General features: G+C 47.1%; 1 protein-coding gene across 1 annotated transcript; it reads right to left on the bottom strand.

Moving 5' to 3' along the window:
* Positions 1-731: 731 nt before the first annotated feature.
* On the bottom strand, positions 732-10,072 carry CFAP126 (cilia and flagella associated protein 126). Its single transcript, XM_054993836.1, has 5 exons — positions 10,025-10,072; positions 8,184-8,246; positions 7,635-7,715; positions 6,404-6,580; positions 732-1,829 (listed from the first exon to the last, which is right to left on the bottom strand). The coding sequence occupies exons 1-5, from the start codon at positions 10,049-10,051 to the stop codon at positions 1,194-1,196; spliced, it is 984 nt and encodes a 327-aa protein (XP_054849811.1). The 5' UTR covers positions 10,052-10,072; the 3' UTR covers positions 732-1,193.
* Between the last annotated feature and the right edge of the window lie 8,580 nt (positions 10,073-18,652).

The following is an 18,652-nucleotide window of genomic DNA, read 5'->3' as shown; positions in this document are numbered from 1 at the left end:
GACAGAGAATTTTTTCCTGTCTCCCAAAATACTAGACCTCACGAGCATCTGGCAAAGTTGATGGGCAGTAATTTCAGGATGGCCAAAAAGAAATACTTCTTGATACAACCTGTGATTAAAATGTGGAATTCGCCACTCGAGGATGTAGCAATGGCCATAGGTATGGGCAGCTTTACAATGGGATGAGACGGTGTTATGGAGGAGAGGTCTAGCAGCGGGGACTAAAGGGAACTTCCACATCCAGAGGCAGTCAACCTGTGACTAATATTGCTAGGAGGCAATATCAGGAGAAAGCCGTGGCTGCTATGTTGTTGGCCTTCTAGAGTAACTGGTTGACCACTGCACGAGGCAGGAAACTGGACTAGATGGGTCACAGGTCTGATCCAGCTGCTCTAGTATGTACCCCAAACTCTATGGTTTTACAATAAAGTTTTGAGTATATGCTAGAGCATCGCCGTGATGCCCTGACATTATTCCCTGTTCTGTTTTTTAGTTCTCTGAAGGCCTTTCACGTGGAAGAGGGTGATACTCTCTTTGTTTGCTGCTTCATATTGCTGGACAACAACCAATAGGTTATAGGAAGGATGTTACAGATAGGACAAACAGAGGTTGGACACCCACCTGCCAGTGATGCTCTAGGTTTGTATCCTCTGCATTGAACAGGGGACTGGACTTGATGGCCTGTGAAGGTCTGAAACAAAATCTCTTGAAAGAAAGAAAGGTTTTCCTGGGTTAGCTTTATTTAGTGTCTATTACCATGAAAACACCAGTTAGGTATGACGGCACTGTCCCTCCCAACAGTGGTCCCTGTGTTTTTTTTCTTCTTTTTCATCGGAAAGCTCAGGATGTATCAATAGCCCTGTGTCCCATCAGGTGTGTTGTCTCCTGGGCAGTAATTCCCTCCCTTTTTTGGTGAGTGGGGACAAATTGAGAATGGCGTGGTTTTCACTGCTAGGCAGGACTGCCCTTGTCTGGATGGAAGGTGCTAGCTCGTAAATGCAAAAGAGAAAGGAAATCTGGGATGTGGTGAGACCGGAAATGTAGATGCCTTGAGACTGAGTCTGGCTGGGGAAGGGGGAAAAGAGAAAGAGAACGAGAGAGAGAAAAACCTAGAATGGCTTGAAAAGTGGGAGCAAAAAGGCTGGTTTTAGTCGTTGGTAATAGAATTTTTGATTTGACCTTCAGAGGGCTCTTTAACAAGATGGCGCTAGGCACGTTGGAGGTCTTGCAGGGCCTTCCCGCTGGGGAGATTCTCTTGGGTCCTCATCCACTTCCGTAGGGGCCTTCTGAACCGCCGAGGCGCAGCTCGCCTTCGTAGTGGGCCGACTGGATGCCGTGGTCTCGGGCAAAGGACCGTTCTTATGATTGGCTTCCATAGATCCTGGGCGGCACGCAACCAAGAGCTCGGGGGTACTGACCCCTTTGGGCTTCCCGTCCAGCGACCTGGGCCGGCTTGAAGGGGGGGTCTCAGCAGAGGTGGCTCTCCTGGGAGTGGGCTCTCGTGAGCTGGGACGGCTGAGGGCTGGTGCTTTGGGGGTTGGGGTGGTGTCTTTGAGACGGACATCCATGGAGCCCGGCTGGCGGGAGAGTGGGATTTCGCTGGCACTTCTGCGCTTCACCTCCTTGGCGTCCTCGATGTCTTGCGAAGAGTCTTCTTTGAGTCGGACATCGATACAGCCAGGTTGGCGTGAGAGGGGCCCTTCGGGGATGGCGGCTCCTCTATACTTGATCTCTCCTTGGGCAGGCATTTTGGCAGCCGAGTCGGGGCGCTGCTCACCTTTTCTGGTGGGGCGGACGGCTTTGACGGAAGTCTCTTTCGGTTCGCTCGGCTGCAGGATGCATAGACAATGGGAATGATCCAGTTTATGTTATGATTTAAGCCGTAGAAAATACTTTGCACAGAATATCTTTTTAAAAACTGCCCTGTACGGCGGCACAGAACGGAAATGTGTCTTCCTTTTCTTAAAGACACAGGCTGCTTTCATACAGCTTAGATAATGCACTTTCAATGCAACTGGATTTTCCCGTTTCACACAGGAAAATTCAGTTCAAAGTGCATTGAAAGAGCATTATGAAATGTGTGTGAAATCGCCCTAAAAAAAGTAATCACAGACCAAAGAAAGGTGGCAAGGAATGCTCCCGTAAGGGAAGCAACAAGGAAATCTAAAAAGATGCAAAGCGTCCCAAACACACGAAAGGCTCTTCCTTGGGCGAGGTGGGGGAAGTGTAATTAACACATAAACCGCCAAACAGTGCATTTTTTATGCAGACTTAGTTCAATCTAAGGCTGTTGCTTTCGATGGACTTAAATTGGAGTATCTGCACACAGAATTGCACTTAGAGTAACAATGAAATCAAACTTATTTCGTCTTCTAAAACACTCTTAAGATCTGTTAAAATCATCAGTCCCTGCCTTATTCAGAAGGGTACCGAGCAATGCTGGTGTGGTGCAGTGGTTAGAGTGCCAGGAAAGACTCTGGGAGGCCCCGGTTCGAATCCCTACTTTGCCATGGAAACTCGCTGGGTGACCTTGGACCTGTCACACACACACAGCCTAACCTACCTCCCAGGGTTGTTGTGAGGGTACAATAGATGAGAGAGGAAGGGGTAAGCTGTGTTGGGTGCCCTCTGGGGAAGAAGCTGGGGTATAAAGGAAATAATAAATGCTTCGGACATGGGAGAGACTCAGCAGCAAATAAACTGTTTTAGAGCAAGCAAATGAGCCTGGATGGTATAGTGGTTATTGTGTTGTGTTGGGCTAGGCTGTGAGAGATCTGGTTCAAATCCATACCCTGCTTCGACTTCGAGCCAGCCATTCTCTCAGCCCCGCTTATGTACTTGTGAGGATAAAAACCGAGACGGAGAGAATGATATTGTAAGCCATTTTCGGTTCCACTGAGAAAAGCAGGGTATAACTAAATAAATAAATGTATAAATAACAGTTAGTTATACAGGGTACAAATAACTAAATAAATGCAGCTCCGTGGCGCAGAGGGGATAGCTGTAGTACGGCAGCCCAAGCTCTGCTCACAACCTGAGTTTGATCCTGGCAGAAGCCGGGTTCAGGTAGCCGGCTCAAGGTTGACTCAGCCTTCCATCCTTCCGAGGTCGGTAAAATGAGTACCCAGTTTCCTGGGGGTAAAGTGTAGATGACTGAGGAAGGCAATGGCAAACCACCCCATAACAAAAAGTCTGCCAAGAAAACGTCGTGATGTGACATCCCCCATGGATCACTAATGACTCGGTGCTTGCTCAGGGGGCTACCTTTACCTTTTTACCTAAATAAATGTGGGAAGAAACCCAGTTTTCTTGTTTAAAAATAGCAGCTCCCACTTAGAAGATAGAAGTTATCTTGTATATTTTATCTTCTGTTGTAGCTTGCCCTGAGCCCGCTTGCAGGGAGGGTGGGATATTAATAATAATAATAATAATAATAATAATAATAATAATAAAGTTCTAGTTTACTCCATGTGTACACCATGAACTGTAATGATCACAGCCAGCAACAGCTTCCTCTTTGTAAGAGAATTAGCTCACTCATTATAAAACAAACACTCCCAATGAACCCATTAAATTGATTCCGTTATGTCTGTTAAGAGCTTCACAGTTTCGTACAGGAGAATTTCATAGCAGATGCCAAATGGGAGCTATGTTAGGTTGTGTATTGTGTTCCTGATGGCCATAACAGATAGCAAGAAAAAGCAAGCGATGCCATATTTGTGCAATGTGAATGTGTCTAGAAGGTGTTTTAGAATGGCTTGGCCCATCCCTTTCTCCTTTACACACATCAAGCTACTGAGTTACCACCTTGGGTTTGGCAAACTGCAGTTTGCTGTTGCAGCCAAACTCACCAACTATAGTTTGTACTTCTGCAAACCTGATTGAAAGCTATGATGTATCCCTGGCGGGGATAGGAAGCAACCCATAGTTTTTGCTTTGGTTAATTTCCTGAAAAACAGGAAGTAAATCACTGGTTCGGGTGTACAAGGACAGGAGGGATTGAGTCAATTCCCCCTCACCAGTCAATACTTGTTCCAGGTTCATGTAACACCAAACTACGGTTTGGCTTTATATCTGAACCATGATATCTCTGGAAAATAGTAAAGAGTCCAGTAGCACTTTTAAGACTAACCAACTTTATTGTAGCATAGGCTTTCGAGAACCACAGCTCTCTTCGTCAGATGCATGGGAAGAAGAGAGCTGTGGTTCTCGAAAGCTTATGCTACAATAAAGTTGGTTAGTCTTAAAGGTGCTATTGGACTCTTTACTATTTTGCAACTACAGGCTAACATGGCTAACTCCTCTGGATCGATGATATCTCTGGGAAATGGAAGTTCTCACTCAGCTAGGCTGCAGAGGGCATGAATGAATGAAGTTGTCGCTCTTTGCTGCTTCCAAATCCCTGACTGTATAATGTTTCTCTTCCCCGGTATATTTTGTTTTTAAAAACTGCGAAGGGATTATACTGCCTCCTCCAAGCACTCTTTGGGATTGCCCCAAAGGTGCCCTTCCCAATATTACTGGAGCCTCTGCGGTAATCTCCAATTTCCTGCGTGCCAGGAGTCTTGCAGAGGGCGAAAGCCTTTCTCCTTCCTACTCCATATAGAATGAGAGCCAAGCTACAAGTGACGCCTGACACAGGTTGGACACTTGTCAGGTTCCCTCAAGTTTTGATGGGAAATGTAGGCATCCTAGTCTTGCAGCTGTAATGGAGAACCAAGCTGCAACCAGGATGCCTACCTTTCCCATCAAAACTTGAGGTAGGCTGACAAGTGTCCAACCTGTGTCAGGCGTCACTTGTAGCTTGGCTCTCAGTCTCAAGTTAGTGCCCGCTTTCCTTCCTGTAGTTCCTGGTTCTTTATTCTCCAGACCAGCCCCAACTATTGACGATATTTAAACAGCACTTCGCTCCAAAATAAGCTTTGGACCACCATACATTTCTAGATGTAGAATCCAGGGCCCTAAAAGGGGACTTCAGAATGATTTGTACAAGAATTAGGCTTTGGATTGAGCGCTGCAGCATTTGAAGAGATCCAAAGAAAGAAACCAAAATAAAGAGGGGATTTTTCAGGCTGAAATAACTGGAGTAAGAAATTCGAAATTCCCGAGAGAGGGAAATGCTGAATAGGGTCAAATTGGAGGGGGGAAATGGTGAGACTTTTAGTTACGCTCCAGCACCGTCAGCAAAGAGCGACTGCTTCTTTGCTCATATTTTTATCATCGGGTCATTTCAGTTGTTTGCTATTGCTCTGAAAGAAAGGTCCTAGATTGTATCATCTGCAGACTGGCCTTCAAGAGGGGCACAGGGTCTTTGGCTGCGCTTGTTAATGTGTTCTCCTGTATGTTTCTAGAGAACGTATGCGCCTTATTGGCAAAGCATCTTGCAGGACATTTGACAGCAACATTCCGTCGGTGCTACTACAAAGTGTTGGTGGTTTTAAGTATATTCTGGTCAGCCTACCACACAATTTATAACATAGACTGACGACATATTGGGGTTTTGTTTCAGAAGATGGTAGAGTATATGCCACCATTCTACCTCCACAGGTGCTCGCAGCAAGATTGCAGCTGAGGAAAAAAATAGAATGAGTTGTTGATGTGGGTGTGGAAGGAGTCTAGGTCAGAACAGAGACTCGCACAGAGATGCAAAAGAGCAGCCTCCTTTAAAGACACAATTCTGCTTGCGATTCTCCTGTGGCCATGTTTGAGTGCACCAATCATAACATTATACAGAGACCAGAGTCACCAGCCCTCCCACTGTCCAGTGGAAGACCATTGGAAGGAGGCAAGCCAAGATCAGTGACTCATGCAGAGATGCGATTTCTCTAGTATTTGTTGTTGCTACCCATCTTGGGACCTAGCTGTGTTGGGAGAAAGGCAGGATGTATAAAGAAGACCTTCAGTAAGCCCCCTCTCAGGCCAGGGGTAGCGCTGCTGCCTCTCTGCATTGAATGCTTCACTCTCTCCCAGTACAGTGACCTGAATATCTTGTTGCGGCGGTGGTTCGACCCCAAATACAACAGTCTTCTGCAAGTGTCTGTAAATGGGTGGCAATTGCCCTGGTATGTTTCACAATTAATGTCTCTGCCCATGATGCCGCTATAGAGACTGGGCCGTGATTCCTGGACTTTGCAAAGATTCAGCGGTTGCATTGCTCTGCAGTTCCAGAGAGGGAAAGCCCTTCCTGCAGGGCTGGTTTTGGGGCCAAGCCACCTGGAAAGGGATTTCGAGGGACGCCGATTCTCCGCAAGGCTCGGCTTGCTTCCCAGTGATACGGAGCTTGATTGGCATCGCCTCCTGGGCCCCTACTGACCACCACGCAGGCCCGGGAGGTGATGGACAGGCGTCCCTTGCTTGGTGCAGCACAAGGTCAAGAACCAGCCATGTCCCCCTTCCCTGTTACCTTGCCAGTGATCTCTGGGATCAGCCCGTTGCAGGCGTCTCCCAAAGCCTTGGACTTATTGATCCACTCGGTGAGGTGATCCGCTGCAGCCACGGAACGGGACGTCAGGCTCACTTTGGCAGGAGGAATTCTCAACGGCATGTCCCAGGTGCTCATGTAAGTGCCCCACGGGGAAGCCTGTTGCAAAGACAGTGGCACACTGAGAGACCCCTCTCTCTCGTCTCTCTCGCGGGTGCTTGATTGGGGAGGGGGTAATCACAGCGGGTCCCTAACCTAGACGGGCCAGTCTAGTGAAATCTCAGAAGCTAAGCAGGGTCTGCCCTGGTTAGTAGTTGGATAGGAGACCTCCAAGGGAGTTACGAGCCGCAATGCAGGCAGTGGTGAAAACCGTCTCTTGCTTTGAGAACCCTACAAGGTCGCGTTAAGTCGGCTACAATTTGACTACAGTTTATACACACACAAAACCATGTTGAGAGGACTCGACTATAATCGGGGGACAAATTGAGTTCCTAGCACACTAACTAGTATGCAGTGTGTTCTGGTTTGGGCTTGCAATAGGAACTTAAGTGCCTGGTCCTTACGGGAGTTGAGAAAAAGCATCATAATGGAGAATCCCAAATTGCCAGAATTAAGAGTGGGAGCACGCCTTCCTATGGCACGAGGTGGATGGACTGTGTTTTAATTTTTAGTATATAATAGTAATAATAACTGCACTTATATACCACTCTTCTAGACAGATAAGTGCCTCACCCAGAACGGTGAACAAGTTAGTGTTAATAATTATCCCCACAATACAGCTGGGGAGCTGGGGCAGAGAGGAGGGGCTGACCCAAGGCCGCCTGCTGAGCTCATGGCAGTAAAAAAAATAGTCGCAAGAAATACTGAGTTGTATGATGCATAAACTGTGTGGGCTATCTTCTACGATATTAGGCGATTGATTTAGTTTATAGGCTGGAGCAATACCGTCAGTGCCTTGGGTTGTGGCTTCTGAGGATTCTTGGGGCATTGCCACAGACTTCCAGGCATATCTTTAGAACCACAGAGGACTAGAAACTTGCTTTAAAAAAAGAATCAAAATGGATTCTCAGAGAGCTGGGCTCATAGTCAAAGCCGCACTTGGTCTTCCTTTTACATTCTGGAGGTAGCGCAGCAAATGCACTCCTTTCCTGAACAGCTCCTATCCAACCCCCACTCGGGTTTAATTGCAAAAATGAAAAGAGAGAAGACTCACCTTTGAGCGTGGGACCAAAGGGAGTAGATGTCCTCTGTCATTGGCTATGAATTGAGAGTAGCCTTCTCTAGCGGAAGGGTGCTGGATGCCGAAGACGGGACCACCAGAGCATTTGGGATGAGGAGGAGAAAAAAGAACTTGAAGATTGCTGTGCCGGATCTGACCCAAGGCCCAGCCAGTTTAGTTGCGATAGTCCAACAGCAACAGGCCTCCCAAAAGCTCCTGAGATGCGTATAGCAGCAACAGGCCTCCCCTGTAGTTTGCTGCCAACATCTGGCAGTTAGTGGTATACTGCCCTTGAACCTGGAGGTTCGATTTAGCTATCATGCCTGACTTATCTTCCGTATCCTTGTATCGTTTTTCCAAGTCCAATAAGAACATACAATAATTTTTTTTAAAATGCAGAATAAAAGAATAAACAGCAGGTCCAGTCTGCCCATACTAGCGTCCCCAAAGGGGATGAGCGCATGCTGGATGCCTTTATGAGAAAAGGGGGAGGAAGGGGAGGGGGCACCCTAGCATCAAAGGGATCCATCCAGAAAAACCCACCTGCTTAAACACTCGGGGACGACTCCAGTTTTGCGAGTTCCGGGCAGCATAGGCATCCTCATACTACAAAACAAGAGAGACGGGGGGGGGGGGGGGGGTAGTGAGAGGCATAAAAATTGAGAGGCATCAGGTATGGGGAGGGGGAGCGTTTGCTAGAGAAGCATAAATTGAGTGTCAGGTGCAGAGTTCAGCTTCTGCATTAGGCAGGAAGAATCTCAACTTTTGCTTTAAAGAAAAATGAAGTTTCCAGTCTTTGTGGTCTGGAGGGAAATGTGTTAGAAGGTTTAACGTCAGGCTATGGATGACAGGCTATGGCAGATAGATCCCTGTACCATTGCTACAAGAAGTTCAGGCTCTTGGTTAAATGGCTTTATTCAGAAATCAGGTCATTTCCACAGATATGTCCACAGAATTACTCAGAAGTAAGGTAAGCATCTAAGCAGTAAGAACAGGTTGACAGGAATAGTGACCTGTGGGGAAATCCTTCCTCTTAACACACACGTTTGCTCCTTCCCCCTCCCAACAATAAAACAGGACTTTGGGCGTGAACTCATCCTGAGCACGTCTCGACATATCAAGTCGAGACACTGAGAAAGCAAGAGATCAAAGTTGAGACATAGCAGTGCATGGGAGTGAGCAGTATACAAGGTCAGAAGCACTGAAAGTTTCTACAGTCTGTTAGATAAGGCACCTGGGGCTTCAATAAGCCTGTGAAGGAAACAGTTATGGCACTGGTAATATGACATCAAGTTATAGCATGAGATAAAGGTTCAGAAACATTGGTTCAGAAATAATAGGTCGGCAAGAAACATTGGTTCAGCAGCAACAGGCCAGCATTAAGTAGTGGCATGGATGGAGCACAGACATGACAGATGTCTGGTGGGTGGGTGAATAAGGTTGCCCCCAGCTACATGGTGGGAGTTCGACTCTTTGTTCGAAAAGTAGAATAATGGTGGTACGGTAGAATAATTAAATTGATTCATTTGAAATGGGGTGCTGGAGGAGAGTTATACGGATATCACGGATGGGTGAAAAAGATAGAGGAGTTCTACAACAAAGCAAGCCTGAATCCTCCCTAGAAGCGAAAATGACAAAACTGAGGCTATGGTACTTTGGTCACGTCATGAGAAGACAAGGCTTACCGGAAAAGACAATAATTCTAGGAAAGATGGAAGGCGGCAGGAAAAGAGGAAGACCCAACATGAGATGGCTTGTCCCAATAAGCCACAGCCTCCACTGTGCAAGATCTGAGCAAGGCTGTTAGTGGTAGGACGTTTGGGAGGTCTTTCATTCATAAGCCACCATAAGTCAACTGAGGGCACAGAACACACACAAAATAATTGTGCAAAAAGAGGGGGGGGATGTGGGTGAATGTGGGTGAATGGAGACGAGAGAAACACCTGTGTGTGTGTTTCCCAGGAGTTTCCTGCCAACAGGAGCTGGTTTGGGAAGGGGGGAGTTTTCTTCCAGGGTGGAGGGGAGAAAAAAGAGGTTTTCGGAAGGCAGGGTTGGAGGTTCAGTGGTCTGGAAGCTGTGCATGACGAAGGGGGCGGGGGGGGGGGGGAGAAGGGTGCCTAACTTAAGGGGGGGGGAGGTTGCAGAATTCTATTAACAAAGGGATTTGGTTGCCCTCCTGGGGGTGGGTTAGGTGTGGGAAGCAGAGGTCTGGAAGGGGTGGGGGTGAAATGGGAAGGGGCTCTTCCTTTGCAGTGGGATACTTTGGGAAGGCGGCTTCTCTAGGGGGGATTCTCGCTCAAGGGGGAGGATTGAAAGGGAGGCTGTCGTTGGGGAACAGAAAAAGAGGTGGGGGTCCTCAAGGGGGGGATCCCTCCAAGTCTTACCTGGCCAGAACTGTAATGCGTTGCCATGCTGGCTTCTTCGATGGTTTGTTTGAGCTGGTCTCCTAGCAACGTTGGGGCGAGGGGAAAGTTCTAGCCAATGGGAGGCGGGGCGCCGAAACCACGCCCACAGCTCGCCCCTTTCTTCCCGCCCGCTTTCTTAACCGGGTTTGCTTCGCTTTTTTTTTTTAACGTAAGAGCAGAGAATCTCCGGGATCGGGATTTTGATCCTGCAGAGACGCGTGGCGCTTTGCGCAGAAGCGAGAGGCGCCCTCGCGGCCCCGATCCTGGCGCAGTGCCGTCTTTGTGTCCCGTCCCAGTTTAAACCTTAGCGGTGTAAGCTCAAGGCAGTGGTCAAGAAGGGGAGGGCGAGGGGGGGGGTCTGCATTCCTCGTGGGACGCAGGAAGAAATCAATAGCGTGTGCCTCTGAGCATGCACCGAGTTCATTAGCCTCATGCAGTCTAGGGTTGTCAACCTCCTGGCGGGGCCTAGCGATCTCCTAGAATTATTATTATTATTAAATATACAATGTTATTGTTAATAAATGAATGACAGTAATAATAATAATAATAATGTGTGCTTATATACCACTCTTCTAGACATATTAGTGCCCCACTCAAGGCAGTGAACAAGGTCAGTGTTTGCCAGTGTACGCCAGTTTGGTGTAGTGGTTAAGAGTGTGGGACTAATCTGGAGAACCGGGTTCGATTCCCCACTCCTCCACTTGAAGCCAGCTGGGTGACCTTGGGCTAGTCACGTCTCTCTGGAGCTCTTTCAGCCCCGCCCACCTCACAGGGTGTTTTGTTGTGGGGATAATAATGACATACTTTGTAAACTGCTCTGAGTAGGCATTAAGTTGTCCTGAAGGGTGGTATAGAAATTGGTTGTTGTTGTTGTTGTTATTCAGTGTTGTTATTATTCCCACAATATAGCTGGGGTTGAAAGGAGTGGTTTACCCAAGGCCACTTGAGGCAGTCGTGGGAACCGAACCTGCAGAGTGCTGATTCGCAGACCAGCCACTTAACCGTTATGCTACAGCAGCATAAGGTGCCTTCTCATTACAGAGGCCAGCTCCCCTGGAGGAAAAGTTCTCACTTATTTATAAGCTATTTATAGTCCACCTTTCTCACCGAGACTCAAGGCGGATTCCACAGCGTGAGGCAGTACAGTCCATTTCAAAGGCATTTCAATAAAGCATGTAATAGGGTTTATAAATGCAAACTTGCTAGGATTCAAACCAGCAGAAATCCAACACAACTGAAGAATGACTGTTTTGTGTGTGTGTGTGGGGGGTCCTCTGGCATTATACCTTACTGGGGTCCCTCCCCTCAACAAGGCCCTCCCCCACCCCCAATCTCCAGGAATTTCCCAACCAGGAGCTGGCAACCAATAGTGCTGCACCAGGGAGAAGAGTTTGGGGGGGGGGTCTGATTTTCTTCCTGGATCGTTATCAAGCCAATATGGGAGCTTGCCCCGACTTTGCTCCGTCTCTTCCCGCAGCTGCTGCGCGCCAGCCGCCCCCATCCGTCTCTCCCGTCGAGGTTCTGCTGGCAGTAATTCAATTGCTCGCAAGACAGATTAATTCTCGAGGATCATTAAAGTGGCCGGGCGGGAGCGGCGCAACAGCTCGGCCTGCTAAGGAGCTGCCGGGCGGCAGGTGCTTGGCGCAGGGAGGTCGCTCGCCCCATCCCTCGAACCGGGGCAGCCCGGCCAGGGCTTTGCTTGGGCCCAGTGATCCACCACTATGCCCCATGCAAACAACCGGGTCTGTAGCCTACTCCCGGAACTGCTAGAAAGCGGGAGAATTCAGGATCTTTTGCTGAAATCCGAGAATCTCCCTCCTCAGATAAACTGCTCCTGCACGGAAGGTGGTGTTCCAGAAAAAAACTTTCCAGTGTCACTCAGATCTAGATATGGTGACCCCCCCCACAGACAGACGACCCCCCCTTCCATGCTCCTTTTGAAACGGGGGGGGGGTTGTAACCACTAGGAAATAGACCTCCAGTTTCTACCCTCTCTGCCCTTTTAAAAACTTTATACCACTTTTTCTCGCCACTGGGGACCCAAAACCCCGTACATCACTCTTCTCCCCTTCATTTAATCCTCACAACATCCCTGTGAGGTAGGTCCAGCCGTGTGTGTTTGTGTGTGAGACTGGCCCAGGGTCCGCCACCAAGCTCCAGTGGCAGCGCAAGGATTTGAATTTGGGGCTCAGTTCCTAGCCCAACACTACCCACTACGTTAACAGGGCCATCTCATACTCCAGTCTAAGCCCATTGACTTCAGCGTGCTTAGACAGGAGTAACTTCGCATAAGAGTTCACTGCTGTCATGTCTGAGCCCCATCCATGCCAATGCTAATACTGAACCAGTGTTTCATACTATAACTTGATGTCCTATTGCTAATGCCATAACTGTTTCTTCCACAGGCTGCTTGCAGGGGCTTATCTAACGGACTGCAGAAACTTTCAGTGTTCATGACCTTGTAGACTTACTCACTCCCGTGCATTGCTACGTCTCGACTTTGATCTCTTGCTTTCTCGGCGTCTCAGCTTGATAGCACAGCTATGCGAGATGTTCTCAGGGCAACCTCGCATCACAAATCCTGTTTGCTTTTGGGAGGGGGGAAGGAGCAACTGTGTGTGTTAAGAGGAAGGTTTTCCCCCAAGAATTACTATTCCTGTCAATCTTACTCTTACTATGGTTGTTGGGGGTTTTCCGGGCTGTATTGCCGTGGTCTTGGCATTGTAGTTCCTGACGTTTCGCCAGCAGCTGTGGCTGGCATCTTCAGAGGTGTAGCACCAAAAGACAGAGATCTCTCAGTGTTACTCTTACTGCTTAGAAGCTTACCTTGCTTCTGAGTAATCCTATGGACATATATATGGAAATGATTTGATTTCTGAATAAAACCATTTAACCAAGAGCCTGGACTTCTTGTTGCAATGGTACAGGGATCTGTCTGCCACATCCTGTCATCCATAGCCTGACAACTGCAAATGTGCTTTGGTATGTCAGGGACAATAAGAAGCTACAACCGTGCTGCCCTGCTGCCCTGGCTAAGCCTCAGAGTGAGCTGACTCCTGGCTTTTCCTTGACCTTCTTGGCGGAAAACTGCTCATTGATTCTTTCAAGGCAATAGAAGTTTTACAGAATTGGATGTTTATTTTAAGAAGCTACCAAGAATATATATATGAGTTTCCAGTGCCCATGTTATACCTTTGTCCAGGTTGTGTATGGGGAAGATTCTACTGTCCCCTCCTCCCCTCCCGCTCACCAAGCCTCCATCGCAAAACCTCAACAGGGTGCCTTTGCGGAATATTACGACTTAACTAAAAAAAGCTACCACCCATTATAAGAAGAAAATGCCATATTTAATATTTCATTTGTCATTTCCTATTACATACCAGTACCAAAATAGCCTCCGGTAATATCCAAGCATGCCCTTAATTCTCACTGATGAAAAAGTGTCTTCTACCCTGAGAACCGGTGTGTTGTAGGGGTGACAGTGCCAAACAGTGCCATGGTATCTGAAGAAGTGAGCTGTGACTCCCGAAAGCTCATACCCTACCACAAATTTTGTTAGTCTTATTGGTGCTACTGGACTCTTTTCTGCTGCTACAGACCAACTAACACGGCTACCCATCTTGATCTAGTGCCAGACTTGGAAGACCTGGGTTCAAAATTCCCAGGTAGCTTGCTGGGAGACCTTGAACCAGTCACTCCTACTTACCTCACAAGGTTGTTGGGAGGGATAAAATGGGAGAATGAGAAGGTTAGAACAGAGATGTGTCAGGTAGATTAATCAACTCAAGTGCAGTTGACTAATCTACGGTTGCATGTAGCAAATTTTTCTGGCCTTTTTTAATGTAAATTACGCATCCTTCTAAGTTCTGTGGCTATGTCGGTGCTTTCTCTGGGGGATGTTGCATACCCAAACACCACCTCTTCAGAATCTGCCCTTCTATTTCACAGCAACTGTAAACTGCAGTCAGTGTTGCCACCAGCCAGCAATGCCCGCTGGAAAAAACACAAGAGTTTGCCATCAAAACCTCTGACAAGATCCCGCCCCCATCGCACCCCACCCTGCAAATCAGAAAAGCCAAAGGGCATGTTAGCTTGCAGCAAGGTGCAGCCAGATCGCTCTGTAGATACAAAGGAAGAGCAAGAGACCTGTAGCACCTATAAGACTAACAAAATTTATTGCAGGGTACGATCTGAAGAAGTGAGCTGTGTCTCACGTAAGCTCATACCCTACCACAAATTTTGTTAGACTTATAGGTGCTACTGGTCTCTTGCTCTTTTCTACTGCTACAGACGGCTACCTACCTTGATCTATCTCCGCAGATACAAGGGAAAGCCTTTTTCTGATGTAGCACAACACTGCCCTCGTGTGGTCAGTTGGGTCCTTACACGCTGTAGCCGATGGAATCTTTTCCCTTCAAGGAAAATAGTAAAGAGTCCAGTAGCACCTTTAAGACTAACCAACTTTACTGTAGCATAACATTTCCAGAACCACCGTTCTCTTCGTCAGTTGGTTAGTCTTAAAGGTGCTACTGGACTCTTTACTATTTTCCTTATTTTCTTTACTATTCTTTCCTTATTTTCTTTACTTTCCTTATTTTCCTTATTTTCCTTATTTTCTTTACTATTTTCCTTGAAGACTAACACGGCTAACTCCTCTGGACCTACAAGGAAAGAGGCTGTAGGTTTTGTGGGGTGGGAGAATGAGATCAGTTCATGGATTACAGATGGATTGATGGCTGTTACCCGTTATGGCTGTATGATACCTCCAACTGAAGCGATGAATACCAGGTATTGGGGGACCTAACCTTTGAGCAGAACATCCGGCACGCATGCCCCTCCGGAAAGAGATGGAGAAACATACAAGAAGTTTCCTTTAATAAGTAAAAGGGTATATCTGCCCTGAAACTGACAAAAGGGCTGGTTCTAACGGCACTTCCCGATGGGAAGAGCAGCTCCATCCCAAGCAATGTAGAAGTCTTCCACAAAGCAAATGGGAGAGGTGTCCCAGATACCCCACTCAATGATTTGTTTGTTTTTTATCAAAAAGAGTCCAGTAGCACCTTTAAGACTAACCAATTTTATTGTAGCATAAGCTTTCGAGAATCATGTTCTCTTCGTCAGATGCATGGAGGGCAGAAGGAAACTGGCCAAATATAGAGGAGGAGAGCGGGGAGAGGAGAGGGGGGATGTAAACAACTCCTTTGATATGGAGATGCAGACAGCTCCTTTTTTTTATCTGGCTTATACCCCGACCTTACTGCAAGCGGACTCAGGGTGGCTTACAACAAAAAAAATTATTAAAACATTCTGACAGTATAAAACCAATTCAACCGCTATAATCCAGGCACCTCTAAACAATACCAAGCTACTGTGAAACTGCTACAAAACCACGGGCGCTGCCATGATATAGGCCCAGGGCCTGGGCGGTTTGTTTGAGATTCCAGGATGGAGGCCAAAGAGGATGGAACAATTTACATCTGAATGAAATTATTTTATTCTGTTGTGTTTATAATCTGTTTTTTTCACTGAGACTACAGGCAGATTGCACAGCGTGAAACGAGGAGAAATCTAATAAGTGATGAATGAGGATTTAGGATTACCGACCTCTGAAACAAGCAAAAAATATTAGACATGGTTCAAAAATGTTCAGGAGGGCATAGAAAGACAGAATGGCCCGTATGGGAGTGGGGAGTGGATATTGCATTGCCTTGGACCTTTTTAACCCCACGTTCTGCATTGCTGGCACTATGCCGGCCTGGGCAGTACGCTGCTCACTGTTAGGGGAATTTTTATAATTACAAAGTCTTTAGCTATAAGTCTCTCTGAGCCTGGTTCTTTTTCTAGACCATTTTGGAAACGAGTCTCAGTTGCCTCCTTCCTAAGTCACCCTTTCCCCTACTTTTACTGTCTCTTTCTAGGTATTGCAGTGAAGATAACAAAGAGGTGTTTGGAGTTACAACAGGACATGGCATCCAAAATGTTTGCATGTTATGGCTTTCATGTGCCAGCATTCTCTTATCAAAGCACAGATGTGCCCCTCTTAAAGATAACAAGAGATGTTGGATGGGTGCTGCTAAATGACACCCTTTAGCTTATATGCCCTACCAGGGGTCATTTCGTAGAAAAAGAGCTGGAGGAACTCATTAGCGTAACTCATTAGTATAACGCATTAGCATATGCCACACCTCCTGCCATCACCGGAAGTGTGTCATTAGTATAACTGACTTGCATATGCCACACCCCCTGGCATCACCTATTCTGGCTGTTTTGGACCCAATCCTGGTCATTCAGGGCCGAAATTGGGCCCAAAATGGCAAAAAGGAGCTGAAAAGGGCCCCAAAATGGTCAGGATCGGGCCGCTGATGAGCGGGAGAGTGGTCCACCACCCGTCAGAGGCCCGATCCAGGCCGTTTCGGCCCTAATCCAGGCCGAAACAGGCCCCAAATGGCCGAGAGTCAGTTGGGCGGGGCCACCTGACATGTGACCTCTTTGGGGAACTGCCGGAACTGCGTTCCGGTGCGTTCCCCCTTGAAATGGGCCCTGTGCCCTACTAACTTTTTATAAATTACTGACTTGTTTATTTTCTGTAAACTATCTTTCTTTTGTAAACAATTTTCTGATGACTTTGTAAGAAGGCATAAGAATGGATGATTTCTTTGTGAGATATGCACTTTGTCAGATTTGCATGAAATGTGCATTGGTTTATCTGAGCCTTTTGCTCTAATAAACTTGTCTTGCTTTTGCCAGTATTGGCTGCCTTGCTTTGCTTGAGATCCAGCCGCTTGGATGGCGGTCCCCCCTCTATTGGGACGTTGGGATCTCCCCTCACACTCACATTATCATTTCATGTTGTAGTCCTAGTCCATCTGCACTGTTTATTCTGTCTTATATCGTATATATCACATTATTTATAGTTTGCCTTTTGCACTGAGACTCAAGATGGATCACACAGTGTAATTCAATATGATCAAAGGCTGGGGCATTCCATAAACAATGCCATAGGATGGGATACAGAAACTGGGAAACGAGTCTGACGTGGAGAAGAATGTTGAAACAAAACGTGAGCATTTTGACACGATGTAGTAAATGAGGGTAACAGCAGAACAATATTAGATGCTGCAACCATCCAGGAAGATATTATGGGTCTTTTTAATAAACATAGACTAACTTTATTTAGGGGAAATGCGTAAATAAACACAAGGCGTAATAGTAGTTTCTCTGACCGGCTTCCCCAGAGACATGAGTAAAATCTGGGCTGGGACTTACCTGGATTCTAGTGCCCTGGAACTAATATAAAACACGAAATGATCTATTGAATATAACACACAGTAGTATATAAGAGCCCCATGGCACAGAGTGGTAGACTGCAGTACTGCAGCCCAAGCTCTGCTCACAATGACCTGAGTTCGATTCTGGTGGAAGCCAGGTTCAGGCAGCTGGCTCAAGGTTGACTCAACCTTCCATCCTTCTGAGGTCGGTAAAATGAGTACCCAGTTTCCAGAGGGTAAAAGGTAGATGAATGGGGAAGGCAATGGCAAACCACCCCATAACAAAAAATCTGCCAAAAAAACATCGTGATGCGATGTCCCTCTATGGGTCAGTAATGACTTGGTGCTTGCCTTTACCTTTAGTATAGTCTGCAGTCCCTACCACTTTATCAAAGCATCTCTTTGAACCAGTTTCTTACAGTCTTATTACTTGTGGAAGAAAGCCTTGCTGGATAATCTGGTTTTGCACAGCTGGAGGAAAGCCAGGAGAGTGGGCGCTTTCCTGACTTCTTCCGGCAGCCCATTCCATAAAGTGGGAGCCGTCACAGAGAATGCACATGTACGGGCAACTGTTGGTTTTGTGCATTCGCAGGGTGGCACCAGCAGAAGGCCTGGTTCAGATGAGCAAAGCAGCTATGGCAAAGCACAGAGAGAGGGGCAGTCCCGCAGCTACGAGGGACCAAGACCCGGAAGGGCTTTGTACGTGATAGCCAAAACCTTGCATTGAGCCCAGAAACTGATGGAGTGACTGCAGAATGGGATAATATGCAGGGCTTTTTTTCACCTTGAACGCAGTGGAACAGAGTTCCGGCACCTCTTGAAAATGGTCACATGGCCAGTGGCCCCGCCTCCTGATCTCCAGGCAGAGGGGAGTTTAGATTGCCCTCCATGCTGCTCAGGGCAATCTAAACTCCCCTCTGCCTGGAGATCAGGAGGCGGGGCCACTGGCCATGTGACCATTTCCGCCAAGTGTGATTTAAACTTTAAAAAACTCCCCCCTTGTTCCAGATGACCCAAAGTGATGTCATTGTGTGGTTCTGTGCTGGCAAACCACTGAGTCTCACGTCCTCTTTTCCCAGAAAAAAACCCCTGATAATATGCATGCTGCATCTAGCTCCTGATAACAGTCAAGCTGCAGCATTCTGCACCAACAGGAGTCTCTAAGCTGACTTTGAGAGAAGGCCCGTGTAGGGTGCCTTACAGCAGTCAAGTCTTGATGTTACCATGCTGTGGATCCAGGTCGCTTGCATTGTTCAATTTTATCCTTATTATCATCCTTTTGCATTATTCATGTGTTGTCCTATACGATAGAATTACATTTCTCTTTCTTTCTTTCAGT

The sequence above is a fragment of the Eublepharis macularius genome, chromosome 1 (assembly GCF_028583425.1).
Source record: "Eublepharis macularius isolate TG4126 chromosome 1, MPM_Emac_v1.0, whole genome shotgun sequence".
In the NCBI taxonomy this organism is placed as follows: domain Eukaryota; kingdom Metazoa; phylum Chordata; class Lepidosauria; order Squamata; family Eublepharidae; genus Eublepharis; species Eublepharis macularius.
The sequence above is the reverse complement of the archived record's forward strand: the minus strand, read 5'-3'. Positions and strand labels throughout refer to the sequence as shown.